A 23,108-nucleotide genomic window follows, 5' to 3' on the forward strand; every position below is an offset into this window, starting at 1 on the left:
CCGTCTCGAATACCTCGAATACTTTGAATTTCGCGTCATACACTGTCGCTCGCACGTCGTTGGTAGTTGACTCGGAAAAATGAGAACTGAAGTCGTCTAGTGCATGCAGCGCCGTTTTAGGCAAGCTGACGAAATACATCAAATTCGCGGGTTCGAGCGGTGAAAAGAGTTCGACGTGGGGAACAGAAATTGATCAGATGAAAAAAATCCGAAAATCCCAGGTGTCCCCTATCAGGAGAACCTCAGTTCCGTGGGATAGCAACATTGGCGCATTTCCCACGATCCGCTATCCCCATCCATTCAGCGTTCGCCCCACCCCCTCCGACGATTTTCTCTTCCCCGAAAACAAAAAAAAAGGTCCCGGCTCGTGCAGGGATCGTATTACGAAGACCTCAGCTTTGAAAAAAATATCAAGTTACCGGAAAATAATAGAATCGTGTTTCACCCTTCCCTCTTTCTCCCCACTGACCATTTTCCCGCATCCATCTTTTGATAAAATGAGAGGAGGTGTTTGCCGTGTGTCCTTTGTGGCTAATAATGACAGGCACTTATTTTGAATCTTCCCCAGGAGATGAAACTACCATAGGGAGGAATTCAGTGCCGTGGGATAGTGGCATTGGCGCATTTCCCACGATCTGCTATCCCCCTCCATTCAGCATTCGCCTCAACCACTCTTGACGATTTCCTCTTCTCCGAAATCAAACAAAAGATCCCAGCTCGCGCAGGGATTGTATTACAAAGACCTTAGCTTCAAAAAATATCAAGTTACGCGAGAAAAATAAAAACGTGTCTCGCGCCCACCCCCTTTTCTCACCCACTGACCTTTTTCTACCTACCTGCTTCGAATTTCCCCCTTTCTGGAGGTCAACTGCTGCATGAGTCATCTACTAGCCCGAAAGGTGTCTAACAATGACTTTCGGCAATTGTTATTACACCTTTATTGGATTGAAATATTAGTAATGTGCGCGTAATTTAAAAAAGAATAAGACCAAACACGACATATTTCTGACTTTATTTAAGCATTTTGCGCAGGAAAATAAATACCGGGAAGAAGAAGAAATACGACGGAGGCGTAATGCTCAAATAGGGTGGTTTTTTTTATTGCCTAAATCGAAATATTAATACTCCTGAAGTACGTATTTAACGCTTTTAGAGTTTTATAAGACTATATCTATTTTTCGCGATTAAATTAAAAGTGAAAATTTTCAAGCGCGCGAAAACGCGACGGTTAAGTATGAATGCCGGGAAAAACTCCGCGTGACGTCGTTCTGGTTCCCGCTGCCGCAAGTGAGGTGACCTTGGGGCGAGGCTCTGAGCGCTATTACGACGCAGGATGCTAGCAGGTAGCCGAGTACCATGCTAGCTAGTAGCGCTTGGCTTAAATAAGGATTATTAATACCTTATCAAACAGACTGTGTGATTATTAAGACATGTTTCCCTGAGCTCTGTGCCTCATGCATGCATTGGTAACCTCAGACGATGTAAAACTCCGATCCTCTCGTGTAGAAACTAGGTCCCTGTGATGTCACGTGGAGTGGCATCGCATAGGCGCCAATCTGGCCTTTTTCAAATGAGGTAAAATTGAACATTGCCATTAGTCTAAACCGGTATTTCTAGAACGAAATAATTTGTATATTATGAATACACTAATGGTGGGTAACGAATCACAATCAATACCTTTCGTTTTCTTTAATGAAGGAAACTACCCTATTGTTTACATAAAATTAAAATATTCCATTAATCAGCTAAATTCCTGTTTGAATCCTTTAAAGGCAATCACAATTACTCGCCAAAATCTTTGGTTTCCTGCTGCATAGGCGACCTAGTCAAACATTTTCACATTCATCATTTAGTATTCGAGGTATTCGAAATTCGAGGTATTCGAATATTCGAGCTATGATTTAATATTCGAATTCGATATTCGAATTCGAGAAATCTACTATTCGACCCATCCCTAAAAAATTTATGAATTTGAATGAGTTTTAAGGAAAAAATATTTTCTGTGTTAAAGTTTTGCCTACACCCAGCTAACTGATCTGTTCACTAGTAAAATCGCTAATCCGAAATGAGTCTGGTCTTAAGCATTCCAGATTATCGATCTTCTACTGTAATAATTTCTGCCTGGACAGGAAATGGTAAATTTTTCTGTTTGCTGTTATCATTCCCAAATTATATTTTGTGTTACCTTAAGAGGAAAAAAGTAGAAAATTTTATGTGATGATTCACCGGAAAAGTGATGCACTGTCATAAATCATGTCACTTTATTATATCCTCATATACACATATGCATAGTGAACTATTTATGTTTTTCATATCATTGCATTGAACCTTTCTTCCTGTTTTCTGTACTTTTACATAACATATTGAAATAAACACTTGCAATTTTTGGTGGCTATTAAATTGATTTTCATGATTATTACATAACATTTATTACAAGTGTTTATTTCTGTATGGAAAAATTCCACTCCATCACATTTGGATTTTCAAATTTTATTACATGTCACAAAAGACTGTCATAACCACAGTTGCAAAGATATTAGCATGAAAGAAAGAAGTTTTTACCTGAAAAAATAATTTCACCTGATGCAATGAAGACTGTCCCTGGTTGTATTATTATCACTTGCCGTTTTTGGGAGCTTAAAGCTTTTAGTTTCACAAGGTTTGTATCGATTGCAGACTGTGTCCTCCAGGGTAATGTAAGCAGATGAAATTGATTCATTTTTAGGTGTTCTCTTCGTATTTGCCGTGTTGTTTTATCTTATTTCAACCTAGCACAGTAGAAATAAAGAAAACACTGTATTGAAGGAAAGGATTTCATCTGATTGACATTGTCCCTGATGATACAGTCTGCAGTGGACGTGAAAGCTTGGAACACAGTAGTTCCGTAAAGTGGCAAAGTTGTTTGACTGGTATCTGAGCCTGAATTGAATAGTTGCTGATTGGTTATGCCATGAGTTACACCATTGAGCTATCTTCTGTCAAAAAAGTTTTTTGTTACGAAGTTCATCCTTTTAACCCTTTCGTACCAGGCTCCTTCACGGAAAGTTGGTTTTGGCTGCACGAAGGCTTTGAGTATTTCTTTTTCGCCCTGTACGGAGTTGTTTCTCGGCAAGGAATTGTCCAGGTAGTCGCTTCCTCCACTTAATGATCTTGCCTTTCGGGGTGCTGGACCATTTCCTCGGCATCTGGTCAAATATTTATAATCCTATTTATAATTTATTATAATCCTTAACACTTTTCCCGAAGGCAGCCCATCACGGCGTACTTTTGCGGTCAGTTTATTGTTACTAGAGTGATTTTAATTTTTTTTAATTGTTACTACTGCAGCAAATGTTAGTTTATCAATGTATACCTTTCATTTTGCAATTCCTCTAGAACTTAAAAACAAAGTTTTACGGTTATTTTTAGGGTTTTCAGCAAAAGGGCATTACATATATCATAGACCAACAAATACTTAAATTTTAATTAGCATTTATTGCGAATTTTATTTATAATACGTTTGTATTCAAAGGTTGATAAGAGGTTATTAAAAATAGTCGCTGTAATTTTGGCTCACAACAAAGAACTGAGAGACTGAGAGAAAAGAAAGAAAAATGTTATTACATTAAGAGGGCTTTTTTTCGTAGTTCAATCGGATATTTCGCCAAATTTCACCGCAAATGTACACTTAGTATGTTGCTAACAGAGTAACGTATATCTTTAGATGTAAATCATAACAATATCACTCCTATATATTTGCTAGTAAGGTTTAAAAATAACAATTAAACTCTAACATCTAACCTTAGCGTCTCCAAAATTTGTTCTATGTTATGATGAACTCCGTTAATATGAATGTTAGAGTTCTGTTTAAAATTTGTAACCTATGAACATTAGAGCCGTTCAAAATTTGGAACCGATCAGCAGAACATCCAGAATGTAATTCTTGGCATTGATTTTCCATAAATGCAATATTTGCCTTTTTAATTATTCTAACTTATAAACAAATAAGCAACCATGAGCACCTTCCTTGAGTGGGACATTTAGTACTGGAATGGGCCTAGATAATCCCCACACAGACAATAAGAAAGGGTCGGAAATAAGAACCTCTCGCACTTAGGGACCATAATGGCGCTTGGGACCCACTTAAATGCCATTACAGTTTACAGTGCAGCCCGCTGATAATGAACCTTCTCATAGCGAAATCCTCCTTCACCATATTGCCTACTATTCCCTATTTAAACAGAAACTAAATAAATGTAAGTAATCCCACATAGTCATATCCTTAATGCCCATTTGGAATGATGTTTCCGTACACTTTTATTTGTAAGAAGTAAATGCTGTGGAAATCACACAGTAATTTGGTAACTTTTCAAATACAGTCATCATATGTCTTTTGAGTTTAAGTACATCCAAATGGACAAAAAATTGTGCATTGCGGGTGACTCCCGTAAAAGTTATCACCGTGGCTAGTCCCGGTATACTTAAATTCGGACAAAAAGTTGTTATCAAAAAGGATAAGTGTTCAACTTATCTACTGAGATGCATGATAAATTGACTGTGACAGTAATGGAGTTGTTGGTTTTAATATGCTGGCAAATCTAATTTGATTCATTTCCAATAATTCGTGCAACTCTCTTAACTTATGATTTGCCCATTCATTGAAGTACCATTACCACGTAATGCCTTAAAACATTCCACCAAATGATGCTAAATTATGACGCTGTTACATAAACGTATTTGATGATAGGTGTATGTTCAATGATCATATTACAGTGTAATCATGTACAGCAGATGTTGCATACTTCATGCCAATATTCAGTTGATGAAGGGGATACAGCACCAATAGCCATAGCCACCATTGGTTTAGCTTCTCCCAAGCATCCTTTAAAATTTATGGGAGTCAGGGGCATTTTGTTACTCCATGTACCACATACAAAATCATTTCCTTTATTTCCTTTTTTCTTCATTCTCATGTTCATCATAACGTTTTCATCCATAAATGGCCTTGGGTTTCATGAGAGGATTGATAAAGTTAATTCTGAGAACATATTGTTAATTCTAGTAATACATTCAAAAAGTGCCTGATATTTGAATTATGAATATGCTGATGTTTATATTTTTGTCTTTCGAACAGCCCACAAATATACTGGGAGTTATATAGGTACTACTGGTAAGAATCAACTGCTCAGTTACTTTTCCTACAGGGAATGTAAGTAGTGGGCTTTGACTAAATCAATTTAATGACATTTTGGTTATCCTTTCTGTACCACTTAAAAATATTGGCACTGAACTTTGTAAATATAAATATGTCACGCTCTCCTCTCATAAGTTTGGGGAAACAGGCCTTAATTTTGCCCTCTTATTTTTTCCTCTCCATGGTAAATTTCTGGATTTTTCAATGATTAACCAAATGGAAATGATCAAATTTACTCTGCAAATGATTGAACGTTCTGCTTCTGGTGTCTGGTGTGTGGTACACATTTTTAATTGGTGGTTTGAGGGCTTGCTGGTGTTGGCTTTAAATGTGAGTGCTAGGGAAACTTGCAAGTTGTCAAAAATGTGGATTCTAATCCATAGCATTTTTTGCCTTAGCATGCTTGTGTGTGTGTGTATGGATTGCTTTTAAGTTGTTGAAATGTACATTGAAATATTGCAAACCAGGGCTTATCTAAAAATAAGGACTCATTTTTCATCAATTGGCTAGTTATTTAAATTTGCTATGGTTTTCGTGGATTAATTTAAAACAACCCTCCCATATTAATATTTCATGTGTTCAGTATATTTTCCCAAGCTGTAATACTTTATACATCCCATTGTGATGGAAGCTAGCTACAAATTCTATTGTCAAATAAGTTTGTCATTGACTCAAAACAAAGTCTTTGAATAAAATTTGACATCTACTTTACCCATCCTGTGTCAGTTAATCACATCCATGCTAATTTTTCCTTTTTAAGTTTGTGAAAGTGATAGTCTCTGAGGCATGAGAATGGATGGACTGTGATCCACTTGAATTTGTACAAATAGTTATATTCTTATGGGTGACATATGTCAAGTTCTAGCCAGGCTGTTAACTGGCCTTTCATTACATTATAATTAAAGTTGTGAAATACATTCCCAGCAATATTTTCCCACCAATAAAATAACACTCATGGAAATTAGTTTTTACATTTTCTGCCTGTGGTTGATGGTAATAAGCAGATGCACTCATATCTATCCCATTATTATTTTGCACCCATATTATCCCATGTATAATTTGGAGAAAGTGCTTCGGAGATTAGTTATTTATTAAAGCTGAGCCTGATAAATTGAATTTACTCGGTGAACTTGTACTTATATTGTTGAAAATGAAATGTTAGTGCCGTTTTCAGTACATTCTCTGTGAGAATCAAGGCATTACTCGCCCCTTGCAGTCATTTCAAGGCAATTGAAATCTTCAGTTCAGATCGGAAAGAAAATTTTCCATTGCATCTGCAGTGTGTTGTACTGAGCAGTAGCATCATTTGTGTTCTTATTTAGGAACAAACTTGCATTATTGAGCTTTAAAGAGTTTTTTTGTCCTATGTTACATTTAAATTTATTGAAACAACTTCATGCTTCTAGCACAAAAAATTCTGTAGTTAATTATAAGCTAACACATAATTGCCTCAAGTCTCTACTAAATGGAAGCATACAGCCTTTGTTATGTGTTTTGAGAAGAAAAGGTTTTACTTTCATTTTAAAAAATGCCTTTTTAATTCTATTCCTGGTATCTTTTTTACTTTTTCTTTCAAATGCAAATTATTTCAAGTAACTATTGACTCATGCCCCACTTTTTTGCTTCATACTATTTTCTTCTTTGTCCTTAAGAGCTGTACAAGGAAACAATTTCTCTGTAATTTAGTTCAGTCAGTTGTAAATGATGTTTTAACACTCAATTGGGGATAAGTATTAATATATTATTTGATTTCCTTATTGGGACTTGGGGCTTCCTCAGTCAGCCTAATTCCATTTCCTTTTATCAAGTTTTCTTCATCATCAATTTCAGTATAGTCACTTTCTCTCTCTCCAGATGTCTTAGCTCCCTTCAGAAACATTGATGTCCCTATTTAACATTCTGTTAACCTTATTTGTTTGCATATATCGTAAAGCTGAACTCTTAAGCATTTGGTAATCGAGGAACTATGAGGCTCATACATGGTGGAAGGGGCATTAGGGAACTTCAATGGTGACAAATGTGGTTTTGAGTGTGGTGATGGGATCCTGTAAGTCACAGGAGTGGCTGAATTCAGGGGTCACCTGCTGGGACTTTTTTCCAATGGTATTTCTGATTTGGGGACCTTATTTTTAGATAACCTCTTGTTCATAAAAATAGCCCTTTAGAAGCTAAAGAGACCACATGCACTTACCCTATTTTGGCCTCATTGTGCCATTAGTGGATTGTTTTCATCTCCTCTGTGCATTGCTAAGTGCCTCTCTGTGATACAACTTTTATAGCTATGTCAAATCCGTGGTGTGAGGATTTTGGATTCTGAATTTTACTCAGTTAATCAATCCAATCATCTTTGCTCATTGATTTCTAGGGGTCTGGAAGATCCTCCTGCTGCAGGTGCCACTGGTGATTCCAAAGCATCTGTTGATGGCAAGAAAAGTAAATCTGGTATTCCCTTAAGAGTATTTCCGTGGAATGAAGAAGTCAGGTACAGGCTATAATAAGTATAATTTATTTAAATAAAACTGAAATTCATTGAACCTCAGTTGAGTGAGAGATTTTTTTCCCTCTCTTGACCTCTATTTTTAATGTTGTGTCTGTGTCGTGCAATATAAGTGAATTTCCTCTAAGGCCTTTACTCCAAGACTCAACATTTAATAACATTCTCATTTCAAAATTTGTATTGGACATCTGTCCTCTCCTGTGTGATAAAAGAAGTCCTTCTCCACATATCCTTTTGCAGTATGCTGGTGAAGGAATACCAGTACAAATTATACTTGAGAAAGATATATATCTTGCTTGACAGATGTATGAAACTTGATAGTTTGTCAGCAGTGCAGCAAATGTGAAAGTTTTTCTGCGCCTATGATTGAAAGGCCTTCAGGCTGATACAAGTTGATTTATGCTTAAATTTTGCGAAATAGCATTCATTTTAGACAATCTCTCTTGAGTTCCTGCACTACCACCTTAATATTATTTTCTCATTTGTCCTTTGAATGAGCATCATGCCCAAATTCAAACAGTTAATTTACCCATAAATTTTTTCTATAAAAATGGTTGAAGTTAGTGTTGAATTGGTTAATGCAAAATTTTAACTTATAAAATTTAAGTGTTAATTTTTCTGAAAAATAGCTGTTAAATTAAATGTTTATCTACATTTTTAACAATTAATGATAATCATTATTTCAAACAATGGTCAATGACTCATACACAGTGATTGCATATTCAGTTGCACCTGGTGATGATAAGTTTTGTGTCTGCATTATAAGAATTGGTGATCTCCAGGAGGAATGATGTTGAAGGAAGTTGATAATTTACTCAAGTTTTTTCTACTTTAGGTCATTGCTATGTGAAGTGGTGAAAATTAAATTGCAGAGTTTTGAACTCAGTAAGCCTCGGAAAGAAAGTGCCAAAGAATATCTGAAAGGGTTTTTGGAGTCTGAAGTTCGAGGTCTTTGGCCTGCTGGATGGATGAAAACTATTATTCTTTACAGAGAAAGCAGAAGTGTTCATTGCAACACCATGTAAGTTTTGTTTTTCAATAGGTCTCAATAGTATTTTTGTAAATTCTCTTTCCCTGCTAAATGCCTCTGACTTGTATTACAGTAGACTCTCTTTATTACAAGGTTCTCAGGAGGGGAAGTTCGTAATAGTGAACCTTTCCTATATCTTGTAGCTCAGTTTTGCTTTATGTAGTTACGAACTAATAGTTACCTAGTCGTCAAAGTTCTTGCAAGGAATTGGGAATCCATAAATTATATAATGAATTAATGGACTAGCAAAGAATGATGTCACAACAGCCGGTTGCCATGGGATGACCATTTTTTTTCCAAACAAATTCGTATTGCAGCAGTATCTTCCATGAGGAATTTTTGAGGATTGGATTTATGATTTCTATGGTACTTTTAAGCCATCTTATCACTACTGAAAGTTGCTAAAGAATGTCTGCAACTTTCCTGTTTTTTTTATTATGAGCCTGGTGTTAATTTTCCATGCATAAAATGTTTTTATGACCGGAACAGATGATTTGTACATTCCCAAGGCACTTCCATGGTCTAATGTTTCCCCATGTTGGCTCTACCTCGCTTGGTAAATGAAAATGGGCTGTATGTGTTATTACTGTGCCTGTAAACAAAATATGGCGGCATAGTTCTTTATATATGTGACAAAATGCCTACTCACTGATGCTCCCAAGACAAATTTTTAGTCTGCTGTGCCAAATACAGTGGAGCTCACCTAAAATGAGTGTGGTAGGGTAGACTCCTGGGTTTTGTCTGCATTGTCATTTTGATGCAACGTTTCACCTACTGCGCTGTTGGTCTCCTCTCAGGCCAGGCTGAAGTGGAGAGTGCTTCTGTGTGTCCGATATTAATGCGGTACTGCCAGACTGAGAGAGTGCATTAGGGTGCCACGTTTTGCCACTTTTTTAGGACTGAATCATAATACCTGGCAAAAGTTGCATACCCGGGTGGGTATTACAGATATGATTTTTTTTTTTCAAAATAAGTTCTTCAAAATCAGTTTTTTCAAAATCTTCTGTTCACCATTGTGTTAAAATTTTGAATTTTTTAACGAAAAACGTAAAAAATGTAAATAATTTAAATTCGGTTTTAGCAAGCACTCATTTATTTCAATCGAGTATAACATTCGTCTTTCCTTGATATTTTAGACCAAATACATCAGCTCTGTTGCCTTTAATTATTTATCGAGAAAATGACCTTTTATTGTGTCCCCGAAAGCAGTTTTCTGGGATAGGCTACCCGCAACACGCCGCCTCATTTTACGCCATGCGAACGATAAATGACGCAAAATAGAGATGTTTTTCAGTCAAAACGTGGAAATCATGTCTGAAGTTGTCAAGGGTAGTCACTAGGATGGGAGTAAGCTCTTTTATGCCATTGCCGACTGTATTGACCATGTGATGTGGCAAGTGAAGTTGTAAGTTAAAGTTAAAAAGTCTCAGAATGAATGTTGTAAGCATGAATATCTTTGAGTAGATTTATGGAGTGAGGTTAGAACTTTTAATATCACTTAAGTTGAAAATATAACTGCAAAGAAATTACCCTTGAGAAATGTGGCTGCCCTGAGGAAGTATCATAATTTGAAAGTTAAATTTCAAGGTCAATATTACTTGATAGTGTGATACGGTACAGAAATAATTAATTTCCTGCCTAATGATTCCATTTCAGTTTGTGACGTCACAACATCACCAGTCCATTGTTATTTCCTAAAGTTTAGGCTTACATTTTCATTGATAATAGCTTTTATTGAAATGTTTTTCTTTGTTTCTGTGTCAACAGGACCAAACCAGGTAAGCCTAATACTGGACCCAAGAAAGCAGTCAACAAGCAACCTGTAAATTCATTGAACTCACCTGTGCAAAAGACAGCTGTACCTGCTGCATCAAAGACTTCACCAACTGTGTCTAATTCCCAGCCTAAAGCATCATCACCTGTCATAAATACTTCTCCAAAAGTGGTCACAGTATCCTCCAATGCAACCACAAAACCTGGTAATCCTTCTGCTGTTAGTGCAGTTAATGTTTCATCCTCCAAGGCAGCTATTCACACCAATGGATCCATAACAAAATCAAATATGACCTCTGCTGCAAATTTGCCTTCCGCTCTCCAAACACCAATTTCATCTGCTTCCCCAAATAGCTCAGCGTCATCCTTACCACCAAGTGTTCCATCTTCTCTTGCCAGCAATGTATCTCCCTCTGTTACCATCATCAAATGTTCCACCTCTCAGACCATAACAAACACTCCGAGCCAAAAACTGAGCAGCTCTTTGTCGCGACCAACTACCCCCTCTGTGTCCACCCCCCACATTTCAACTCCCACGCATGTTAGTTCATCTGGTGGAGGGAAATCAAAGGCACTCAACAGTGGTAGCTTCAATGAATCAGACTCTACCAAGGTTCCCTCTAGGACAAAGTCATCTAATGATGGGAATAGGGAAAGTGTGGTGACAAAAAATCCTGTGTTGCTGCCCCAAGTGAATTTACCAGACTGCATCAGTGTTACCCCTGCTAATTCCATGCAGACTCCTTCAAACAAAAGTCCATCTACTCCCATCATGAGTCTTAAGCAGCGTATACTCCAAGATGCTGCTGCTGTGTCAGGTTCAAAGCAGTCTTCAGAAAATACTAACGGTGGCGGTAGTGCAGGTAAGCTTTTAACTTCAGGTGCAGATAATTGTGAGGTGCTTCTTGTTGGGGATGGGAAGAAGGAAGGGAAGTTGAACTTGTCAGGGTTGAGGCAATCTGGTATCCATAATCCAAAATCCCACCCTCTCAGCATGGGACACAAAGTGGATGTGCCATCTAGTGTTAAGACTGAAAAGGATGCCGTTGCAAAAGAGAATCCAGTGTCTTTTGTTCCTAGGCTGAGTCCACCAAAAGAAGACAAATTTTCTGAGGGTAAGATAGTAGATGAGACCGTTACTGCCACTGATGTTCTTAGTCAAATAATTAATAGTAGTCTTGGTGGGTTTCCTAACTCATCAAATCCTGGGAAAGGTGGGATTAACTTAGACTCATTGTCTCATCGCCATGAGCATCTGGGGGATCAACATCTTGGGATGTTTAATCGAATAGTATCGCACGCTGAGGTTGAAAATAAGGAGAAACTCAAGGACATTGTTGGAGTAGCTCAAACAAAGTGCTCTCTGAACTCCCGTGTTGATAACCCCAATGCTGCCGTGGCTGATACTGAAGAATCAGTGCAGTTAGAGGTAGACCGTGTGATGAAGGAGCTTCTAGAGTTGCGTGAAATGACAGAAGACAGTATGGAAAGTGAAACAGATAAGCACAGTGGTCCTCCATATAGGTCAAATGACAAAGCTCAATCGGCTTTGTCTAGCTCTGTGTCTGTCATAGCGGTGAACAGTGCCAGTTCTAAACATCACACTGCCAATTCCCAAACCCAAAAAATTAACTCTGCGGGACAAGTCTCCTCTAGTGCTATGAACTCATCATCTCAGTCCCCATCTGCAGCCAGTCAGTTAAAGCGCTCGTCATCAGTGTCGTATAGTTCTGGAGTGAATCCAATACCCTCAACCAAATCGTACGGTTTCCAGGATGAGTTTCAGAGACATCTGTTGCAAGACTGTGGAAAAAGTGTGATTGATAGTGATGGGGCTGTGTACATGGGTAACAAAGTGCACAAGGAAGGAGAGAGGAGTAGGACTGCTAGCTATAATTCTTTGTACCAGAATACACCTCTTGCCTCACCGGCTGCCCTTGACAGAAGTCGGGGATTACAAAACTCAGTTGATGGTAAGTGTTTCATTTTAAGATTTTTTCAAGTTGCAAAATCGTGCATGGAATAGTGTTTACTTTTCTATTAATTGTTCATTTTGATTTTTCATTGTAAGGGGAAATTTGTTACTCATCCTCATGCCACTCTAGCATTAATGCAGAAATATTTCATTTTTTTTTAAATTATGTAATATACATATATTGAAATTTTGTTTTTAACATTAATGTTACTTAATTCATTTGCAGTGTTTAGCTAATTAAATTAATAATTTTGCTTATAAAGATATAAATTTATCTGCTTTCAAAAAACATTCTCTTTTTCCCCTTAATGTCGTTTTACTCATTGGAGCATTGGCCCCAGATGGTCACTCCCTTGTCTTTGCGGGCTAAAATTTTAAGGGAAATGATGTCAGTACTTATGTTTTTGGACTTAAAATGTGATATTTTGGGAATGTGCATTTTTTAGGGTTCACCAAATAATGGAATAATTTTCAAAAATTATGAAAATTCCCATTTACATGGTAATTTTGTTAGTGGATTGTGAAAAGGTAGGTGGAATATTGTGTCAAATCTAATGACTCCCTTATATCCATGGAGATATAAATTAGAAATAGACACTCGATAATATAATGTGAAACTATATAAATGTATGTAATGGTAAAGCTATATGTTACAGATAATGGGTGCCCTCTTGGATTGTGTAGCCACTTGCTCTGTCCGTCAATTTACCTAGCTCGTCCGATAACTTGGGGTCTCATTTTGCAAATATTTGGGGCAGGTTATCTTGCTAAAGATATAACGTACAGTAAGGATTTAAGTGAGAGCAGCCCATTCAATGGCATTTTTTTCATGCAAGCCATATACAGTGGAATCTTCAATTTACAAAATACTCCTTCTTACCTTTTTTCACTTAGGGAAAATTATTGAAAAAAAAAGCTCCAATTTGTGGTACCGAGTATATAGGCAGTCCCTAAGAGCTTCTTCGAAGAGAGTCTTCCTCCCACCTCTTTTAAATGAATTTCAATATTTCTCAAATTATATGTGACAAAGAGCTGCCCAATTTGACCATGGAAAAGAGTGCAGCAAAGTTTTCAAACAGAACAAGGAAACTTGTTGTCAGCATCCCTTCTTCTCCTCATTCAACTCTGAAAGAAGTTTGGTTTTATAACCTTATTCAATAAGAACTTCACATGTGGGTCATTCCATGTCAGTTCATCCAGGCATGACACCCACCGACTTAGATTTTGATGAAACTTGGCAATTTTCATCCTTCCTTGTGGGAATTAAACAGTGTAAAATATTTCTTGGCTATCTCTACTAGTTTTTTTTTTTTTTACACGACCATTTTAAGTTTGGGTGGAACTGTATTTTTCAAGGAATGCTGTTACATTTCCAAGTTGAGGAACACGAAGAGATATGATATCCTATACAGTAAATAACTAACAGGGTTAGAGATTGTGATGTTAACGATGGTATAACGAAACTTTTATTGTAACAATATAACAAAAGTGTTTTTTCGATTAAAAAATTGCTCTTTTCTATGAATGGTATTATATTGTGGAGATATTGTTTAAAATTATTTTTAAAATGTAATATAAAAATCCTTTTGCGATAAAGCTTAGCTACTGCAACGTATGAATTCATTTTTAAATTGCGTACCCATTCTATTTCTTGGTTTTACATATATACCATTTATACTTCATCGGTAGAGTATTACATTAAAGCCAATATATCAATTCTAATGGGCAGTCATGTCTACAAGGAGACAGAATATGAATAAAAATGTGTAAGGTGTGGCATTCGCTGCAAGGAAATAATCGCACACAAAAAGTTGATTAACACAGCTTAGTTTATAAAGGAATTTCTAAGGAAAGTAGTGACGTGGTCTTGTTCAATGATATTCTGCGCCATAAGTAATGTACTAGTGTGACTTAGGCTGTTTTACTCCGTTCACATCATTGCGCAATCTTATGCATGTATGAAAGCAGAGTCAAAATTGCTTTGTGTAAAGCGGTGAATTGCTACAACACACAAGAGAATGCACTGCTGCTAGAGGGGAAAATAGGCCCTCCTCTAATTGCAGGCGTGGATTCTTGCAATTTCAAACAAATGTTTTCAATACTAACCTACGCAATGATATGCCCCGTGTTAAAAAGCCTTTTTGCATATTCGAAAAGACGATATACCAATTATCACCGCTTCTGTCATAGGCGCGCTGTAATAGGGTGGTTTCCTATTATTTTTTTATTGCCTAAATCGAAAGATTATTACTCCTGGAGTACGTATTTCACGCGTTTAGATTTTTAAATGACGATATCTATTTTTCGCGATTAAATGAAAAGTGAAAATTTTCAAGCGCGCGAAAACGCGACGCTTAAGTATGAATGTCGGGAAGTCTCTCCGCGTGACGTATTTCTGGTTCCCCCTCCCGCCCTGCGAGGTGACCTTGAGGCGAGGCTTAGCTCTGATACGACGCAGGCTGCTAGCGGCTAGCCTAGTACCCTGTTGGCTGGTAGCGCTTGGCTTAAATAAGGATTATTAATAACTTATCAAACGAGGAAAACTTTCCGACCTTAGCCAGTTTTAATAGGTGATTGTTAAGACATGTTTCCCTGAGCTCTGCGCCTCATGCATGCAATGGTAACCTCAGACGACATATAACTCCTATCTCCTCGTATAGAAACTAGGTCCCTGTGACGTCACGCGGAGTGGCATCGCATGGGCGCCAATCTGGCCCTTTTCAAATGAGGATAAAAATGGACCATTGCCATTCGTCTAACCCGGTATTTCTAAAACAAAATAATTTGTATATTATGAATACACTAATGGTGGGTAACGAATCGCAATCAATGCCTTTCGTTTTCTTTGATGAAGGAAACCACCCTATTAGGAAATTAAAGCGTAACAGTATGGTTATGTACAATAATTACCATTAATCTAAGTGTGATAGGCATTGCTTATGTTAATGTTTATTCTTAATCAATAATATTAGAAACTTACCAACAATAGTTGCTCTCAACAATCAAATCAAATATCCTCCTGGAATACATTGATACAAATGGCGCAAAGCAGTTATTCCTGTTTTTGACCGTGTTCCACCAATTTTAAAGATATGAAAAAAATTAGGAATATACTTTAGAGTAGAGGTAACAACATATATTTTATTCGGCGTGTTTATTGTTTCCTAAATTTTTAATTTAATTTTGAATATTTCAAACTTACGTAAAAGTTGAGTTTTCGCTTAACAAATTAAAAAAAAAATCAGGATTGTAGAATGTAATTGTATTTACATTTTAAAATCAAGAAAGTGATTTTACAAAAATAAAAACTGGAGATGTGGTTAAAAAACTAAAAATCGTGTTTCCATTTTTAGGGGTTATTATTCATTGTTGAGGCCTGATACTTTGGGGAAACATAATTTTGGATGCACTTTAAGTTTATATTTTTTATTATTCAAAATATCTGGAAGCACTTTCCACCATCTTAACATACTAGACCCTTTGCAGGTTTACTGTAGAAGTCATGAGGATTACAAATACTAATTGAAAATTATCCCAAGGGATATTGAAAATTCTCTAAACTCAGATGTTTCATAAGGTTTTAGAAAATTTTGAATCAAAAACATGGTTCTACAAAACATGAAATGTTGACCTGAGGCAACATGTGAATCAAACTAAATTATTTCTTCTAGTATTCCTTAAGGTATGACCCACCACCTGTAAAAATAAAATTCATGGCTTTTTGCTTGCTTTGTTGTTAAAAAAAAAAAATATTAAAAAAAAATCCCTTTTCCCGACTCTGGTAGTCAGTGTTGGGTCTTTCTTCAAGTGTGATGAAATTTTGTAAGGGAGAGTGAGTCAAGGTTGGGATATTTGTGGGTGTGGGAGGCATTGTATATGATGGTCAGCTAGTGTTATTGAGAGGTGCAATAGTCATTGCTGTATGGTGTTTAATGAATTCGTCCTTCTGCAATGTATGCGTGATATTTAAAGAATATTCTGATTTTTTTTTACCTTGCCCCATTTTTACTACAGTACTGGTGGTTTATAATGTGTGAGGTGATCTTTGCGAGGGTAATTGCACCCCTGCAGAGAAACTAGTGTACGCAGCCTTCAATTCACAAAGGCAAGCTCCCCTTTACAAACCTGCTGATTTACAATGTTAAACAATATCGTTTACTTTGACATAGTAAATTAGAGGTTCTACTGTATATGAGAAATGCATCTTTGGTTTACATCATCATTACTTAGCCTTTGCCTTGAGGTCTTGGTAACTTTATCATGCTATAAAATTGCTGTTTTTGTAGTTTCAGTTTATAAGAATGTTATAATAAGTGCATGATGCAACTTTTAAATTAAGGATTCTTTTATTTTATACATTAGAAATTATTTATCTTGCCTAATATGTACACTTAATGGTAAGAAGTTTTTCTCATATTTGGAAATGTCATGCATTATTTCTGGTTCCTTAGCTTGGTGAAGTAATTTTTTGGATGATAAATTGTCAATCACTCAATTGTTCCTATCCCATACTAGTACTCTAGAAGTAATATTGAATGAAAATGTAGTGCATATATTATTCAATATGTACTTTTTATGGACATGTTAGTATTATTTGCTTGAGAGTGCTATTTATTTATTTGCCATCCTAATGAATCTATTTCCATAGTTTCTTTTGTTGAAATGACCAAGATCATTGAATCTTGTATTTTATACGTATTAATACATAGTTGTTTTTTTTGTCCTTGTTGATTGTTTGCCTGAAAAATGTAAACAGGGCTTGCATGTTTCCTTTTAACTGCGGTATTTCTTTTACTTGAGGCCATTTTGCCCTACATGAATAGGTAAAGAAGGAGAAGTGACTATGGTACTACAAACTAATTTGGTCTAATTTTTGTGAAATATTATCGGGTACTTCGTTGTTATGAAATGAGGATACGGTTAAAAGACCTAGAACTTCTTTATTCGGAAAAGGTGTTACAAATTGTTATCAATTCCTTGTGGAAACACGATAAACTTGAGTTCATGATTCCAAGTTTTTATCTGATGTTATAATTTAAAATCCCACATAGTTAAATTTAATAAGATTCTAAAACTAAAATCCTAAAAATTCAGTACATATACATATTCTGCATCAAGGAATCTGTTGTGATTGATTGAGATATAATTGAGTTCAATGAGCTGTAAATTTAAATTTACTAGATTTTGATTTGCCTTTGTATCTTATTCTGCTATTGACGTGGATTTTTAGTCCTTGTGGTTGTTATCTATTTTTTTCTCATTTTGTGATGGATTAAGTTCCGATCGGCAGTGCCTGTATCTATCATGACAATCAGTTTTTTCAACCTCTCGTATTACTCAGTAAAAGTAGACTGAAATTTTGTTAATAGGTATTATCAGGTGAAACCGTGAAGAAAGACCAATTTCTTGCTCCAAATTTGTAACTTTGGGCAGAGGAAACTAGATTTCTGATGTTTAGCATGTGGAAGATTGCTGTAGGTACATGCCGATATGTTAAGAATCGAATAGTAGTGTTTGCTTGTAAATTTAGAATAAACTGAAGCTCCTTCCATGCCTAAATTTCAAGCTTTTTAAAAATCTTAATGGTCAGCTATGGTTAACAACACATTAGATATACACATAAAGAGATATGCTGGCCTTCGTGGCAGTGGGATGAAGCCCTCGCCTCTTTTAACCTAAGGTTCTGGGTTCAGATCCCGTGTGTTTAAGATACTTCTATCTAGGGCATTGATGTTTGTGATTGTTTTCATGGATTTGGAAATAAATCTATATTGAACCTGAGTTGTTTATGCCCCATGTTTATAGCCATAAAAGTCATACTGATGTTATATTTCTATACATATTATCCTTCTTACCATTGTAAGGGTATGGGGTGCTGAAGGGGTTACTCCTATCTCTTTGTTTTGCCAGGTGTTAATTACACATGCTTTTTAGAACTGTTGGAAACAGACTTGAATCAAAGGTGTGCTTGAGTTCTTATTATAGAATGAGTTAGTATTTTTGCACCACAAGTGTGTATGTATTGTGTAAATGATGTTATTTGAGCTTGGCCAGGAATACTGAATTTTTTCTCTAAAAAAGTAAAGTTTCCTCTGTGAAATAATTATTATGACATAGCTATATTCATATGATTTGTTTTTTTCCATTTTATTTTAATCTCATAAACTTCATGTTCCATGAAAATATAACTGTGGCTTAATTTAGCTGGCAGATATTATTCTTATTGGATGAATTTATTGAAAAGTGATTATGTAGTTAAGTGCAACAGACTGGGAATCCTTATAAAATCTCTGTGGTGTTCATGCGTAAACGGATGTATTTTTAAGGTTTTCTAGTGTTATTCACTTTCAGGGGCCAATGACCACCACAGTGTATTGATGTCTCTATCACAATTTAAAAATTTGGGAGAACAACACAAGCATAACAACCCTCCTAATGCACATCAACATACACGGCACAGCCTACCCACCCATAACAGGTGGGTTTTTGTATGTAAACAACTGATGTGGCTCATGCTGAAAGTGCATTATACATGTTGCGTGTAAATTTTTAAAGATAGAGGTGTCATTTATTTGTAGTTATTTCTCATGAAGGCTAGAATTTAAAAATAGTTTTAAACCTAATAATGTGAGGTATCTTATTCTGAGGGTGTAAGAGAAATTACATTGTGTTGCCTTTTAAATTTTGCTGAATTATCAAAAGGAATCAATCCTAATCAAATTTAAGGCAGATAATCTTTTGAAAGCTTCCATATCTCGTAACTATTAGCCTCTTGCACAATTTCTCATTATGAATAAAATATTATCCGGGATCAGTGCATTGAATAACATACAAGTCATAAATTCCCAAAAATAATGATAGGCTTTATGTATAGATGTTAACATTAACTTTTGGTTTAAACATTGCGAGCATGAAAAGTTGAGGGCTTGCTATTATCAGGCCTCCCATTATCTCGTATTCCAGGTACCAGATTTTGCTCGTTGGAGAGTAAAAAGTGCATTAAGTAATGAAAGTGACCTGATAATTTTATTCAGGATAGAAAAATGACTTGTAGGTATTTTTTATGTGTGCTGGCATTCTTCTTTTTCTCGAGCTGCATTCCCTGATAAATAAGCATCTTTGTAGTATTTTATCCATATAGATATTTATTTTATTCATATTAAAACCATTTGGTGTCTGCTATTATATAGAAATCTACTGGTGGTGGTAGGATACTAAAATTACTTTGAAATCATGGAATTAATTTAAAATGTCATTATATAATAATAAGGGCTTCAGTTTTTTCTGTTTTTATGCCTTAAGTGATAGCTTATAAATATTGATGACCTCAAACATATTCTTAGATTAGGGCTCCCATGAAGAAAGGGAAATATTTATTTTCAGGATGTATAAGTTATCCTTAAACCAGGTAAATCTTGTCAGCATTGCAGAATTGCCTCTGATATGTATTTCATTAGGGACCACTTTCATTTCAGTTTCAAAATGGAATCCTGCCCAAATATTAACTTCTCAGGGAATGGTATCAAACCGAGGATATCCAGCCAGCAATTCTCAGCACCAGAATTATTGACTCAGGTAAATTCACTGAGGTTTTGAACTGTACTGTTTTAATGGATCCTATGAAAAGTTCTTACATACAATTTATCCAGATGTAATTCCATAATCGTGTAATCACTTGACTGTTCACACTTTTGGGGAAACTATGTCTTTTGCAAAATAAGAAGTATCTTGTTTTTTTTATTTAAAGATTATCTGGGGAATAAAGGATAATAAATTAAGGTGACCTATTGTATGTAGCTGACTGCTGCTAAAATATTTTATAATGATTCGACCGAAAAACCAGATGTTCGTTATAACAAAGTTTGTATGAACATTTCTTTTAGAAATCATCAAAAAAAAACATTGATAGTCAATATTCCTTGTCTCTCCAATCTCCTGTACTTATAGTCGCTCTACGAAATATGTAGCTTCATTGTCAAGTGTTTACTATACGTTATAAAATTACGTGCAGATGTATAAAAACAAGTAAATTATAAAAAAAGAAATTGGTTCTGGGAAAGACTGGTAAAGAAATCCATCGAGATCCAGCTGACAGGTAACACCCTCAACTGTGATGCCAGGTATTCACTAAGTAATGTATGGAAACCGGCACTTAGGAAAATAAAATAAGATTGGCTGCCCACCAGCCAATCACGTTAGACCTTACAACCAATTGAAAACTATATAAGCTGGCAAACTTCATCCACTCACCATTAGCCCTGATGATGGAACCCGACTCGTGTTCCGAAACATCGGCAGAATGGAGGGAGACCACCCGGCTGGAAGCCCGGATAGCCTTTTTCGAAGGATGTGGCATGACGCAATCGAGGGTTAATATCTTCCCGAATACAGTAAGACCTCGATAGGTGAACGAGATGCATTCCTTGAGACCTTGCTCATAAGTTGATATACTTATGCAAGGCATTGAGGAGTGTGTTTATCCTGCAGAATGCGACACTGCATCACAAGTGTGCAGTAACTCACGATTTTGAAGAACTGATCTAGGTGGGCATGCCACGGAGCCGATGCTGAAAAAATTGCTGTCCGCAGGAAAGAAGATCAGGTAAAAGGTTGAACTGTTCCTGACTTCACTCTGGATTCAATGATACTTTCTTCAGATTTTCTTCTTTCTTTATCAGATCGAGTTCCTCTGTGCCACACTGCATCGCATCGGCCTACTCGTAAGGTGCCAAATTTGAAATTTTGGGCACGCTTGAATTTTTCGAAAGGTCGTATCTCTGAAAGTTCGTAAATCAAATGTGCATAGAAAGAGGACTAACTCTACGTCTAATTTACGAGAGGTCACTTTGATTCCACTGGAATGAAGCTTATTATATGATATGTAGATCCTGAAGTGTCTCCCACTGAAGAAAAAACCTACTGTACTGACCATAATTGACGCTCTTGGGCAAGGTACACCAGGAGAACTTAAACATAGTACAATGATTATTACGTAGTGTTATGTATATCCACCTAAATGTCGTTGCTTATCAGTGGAACTTCGTAATAAAGTTCTTTTTGTAACTGCTGGGACCGGGACTAAGATTCGTAATGTCATAATAACATGTCTTTTACTATAGATTGGATAAGCGTTTTCGTTGGGACCCACGATTTACTAAGTAATAAGGAGAATTGATGATAAGGTTGTTTGTATTGACGAGAGTCTACTGTATTACCCATGAATAAATTGGTAATTGATGTTTTGGTGCTCTCACAGAGTCATCGAAGGGGAAATCCGTACAAAATTATGGGCATCAAATAAATGTTAATAGTCATCACTTGATGGAAACTTGGAAATGCCAATCAACACTGAGGCCTTATATAAAAACCGTCGGCCATTAGAAGCATTCTCGCCTTTTACTTATCAGTTTAGGAAAATTGACCTCATTAATAAGATGTAACTATGTAAGTAGTGTAAAAAAATAGGTATTATAAACATTATGGGTAAAATCATTTGGATCGACAAACAATGTGGTTCACTTGGTGTAAAAGTTTATTAGGAGAAGTAGTAAATTAAAAACCAGTTCACCATATAATGCCGGTAAAATAGAAAAATATGTTCAGTGGAAAAAAAGAGTTCCGTGGAAAACACCGTATCAGCAGAAAAAAAAAACAGATTTTATTCACTGAACCAATGAACTGTCGTAGCCAAAGGTTTTTTTCAAACTGAGAACTGAATAACTATTAATAACAATAGAAATATTGCTGGCATCATCTTAATCAGCCTGAAGTATCGAAGTACATATAAAAGTGTCTGGTGTCCCATCCCTTAAAATTTCTATAGATGGCTGAATATGCTGCAAAATGGGTGAAAGCACCTCCAAAAAGGGGTTTATATGCCATGTAACCATTGTGTGTGAGACTTTCTGAATTCCTATACCTGTTCCTATGGATGAAAATATGACTTCATTGAATATCGAGATGGTATTCATTGATTTTTGTCACTACTTAAGTTGACATTTTTAAAAACTTGGTCCAAAAAGTTTTATTACATGAGGGCTCTCCAGAATGTAACAGATGTTTTGAAATAAAAAATGAACAAAGTAAAGATAACAACTTTTACTGTCTACATTTTGAATGTAAACTCTTTTGCTATTTTTCCTCATAATCACCATTTAAATAAGTATTTATGATAACGTGGGACTAGCTTTTCAATAATCTCTCTGTAGAAATCTGCCTGAAAGATCAACCACTGGTTTACTCTGGCATGCAGTTCAACGTCAATGTCAAATCGTTGTGTAGAGAGCCATGTCTTGATCGCTGGGAAAAGGTGTTAGTCGCTTGGTGCCAAACCTGGGCTGTACAGCAGATAATTGAAAACTTCCCCTCCAAAACCATTCAAGAACTCTCTTGGGTACAAAAGGGTAGTTTCCTTCATCAAAGAAATTGAAAGGCATTGATTGTGATTTGTTACCCACCATTTGTGTATTAATAATATACAAATTGTTTGGTTTTAGAAATCCCAGTTAAGACGAATGTTAATGGTCAATTTTAACCTCATGTGAAAAAGGCCAGATTGGCGATGCCACTCCACATGACGTCACAGGGACCTAGTTTCTTCACGAGTAGATAGGAGTTTTACATCGTCTGAGATTGCCAATGCATGCATGAGGCACAGAGC

The 23,108-nt window shown here is 36.2% G+C and overlaps 1 protein-coding gene across 4 annotated transcripts in view; it reads left to right on the plus strand.

Moving 5' to 3' along the window:
• LOC124161834 (ubinuclein-1) overlaps positions 1 to 23,108 on the plus strand; it is a 55,911-nt gene that overhangs the window by 27,426 nt on the left and 5,377 nt on the right. The window contains exons 11-16 of one of the 4 annotated variants that reach the window (XM_046538037.1): positions 5,114 to 5,149; positions 7,539 to 7,655; positions 8,506 to 8,691; positions 10,468 to 12,446; positions 18,800 to 18,926; positions 19,924 to 20,023. In XM_046538037.1, the coding sequence (XP_046393993.1) occupies positions 5,114 to 5,149; positions 7,539 to 7,655; positions 8,506 to 8,691; positions 10,468 to 12,446; positions 18,800 to 18,926; positions 19,924 to 20,023 (2,545 nt within the window). The remainder of the gene's footprint in view (positions 1 to 5,113; positions 5,150 to 7,538; positions 7,656 to 8,505; positions 8,692 to 10,467; positions 12,447 to 18,799; positions 18,927 to 19,923; positions 20,024 to 23,108) is intronic. The other 3 variants (XM_046538039.1, XM_046538038.1, XM_046538040.1) reach the window with 3 other exon arrangements.

This window comes from Ischnura elegans, chromosome 7, assembly GCF_921293095.1.
Source record: "Ischnura elegans chromosome 7, ioIscEleg1.1, whole genome shotgun sequence".
Lineage (NCBI taxonomy): Eukaryota > Metazoa > Arthropoda > Insecta > Odonata > Coenagrionidae > Ischnura > Ischnura elegans.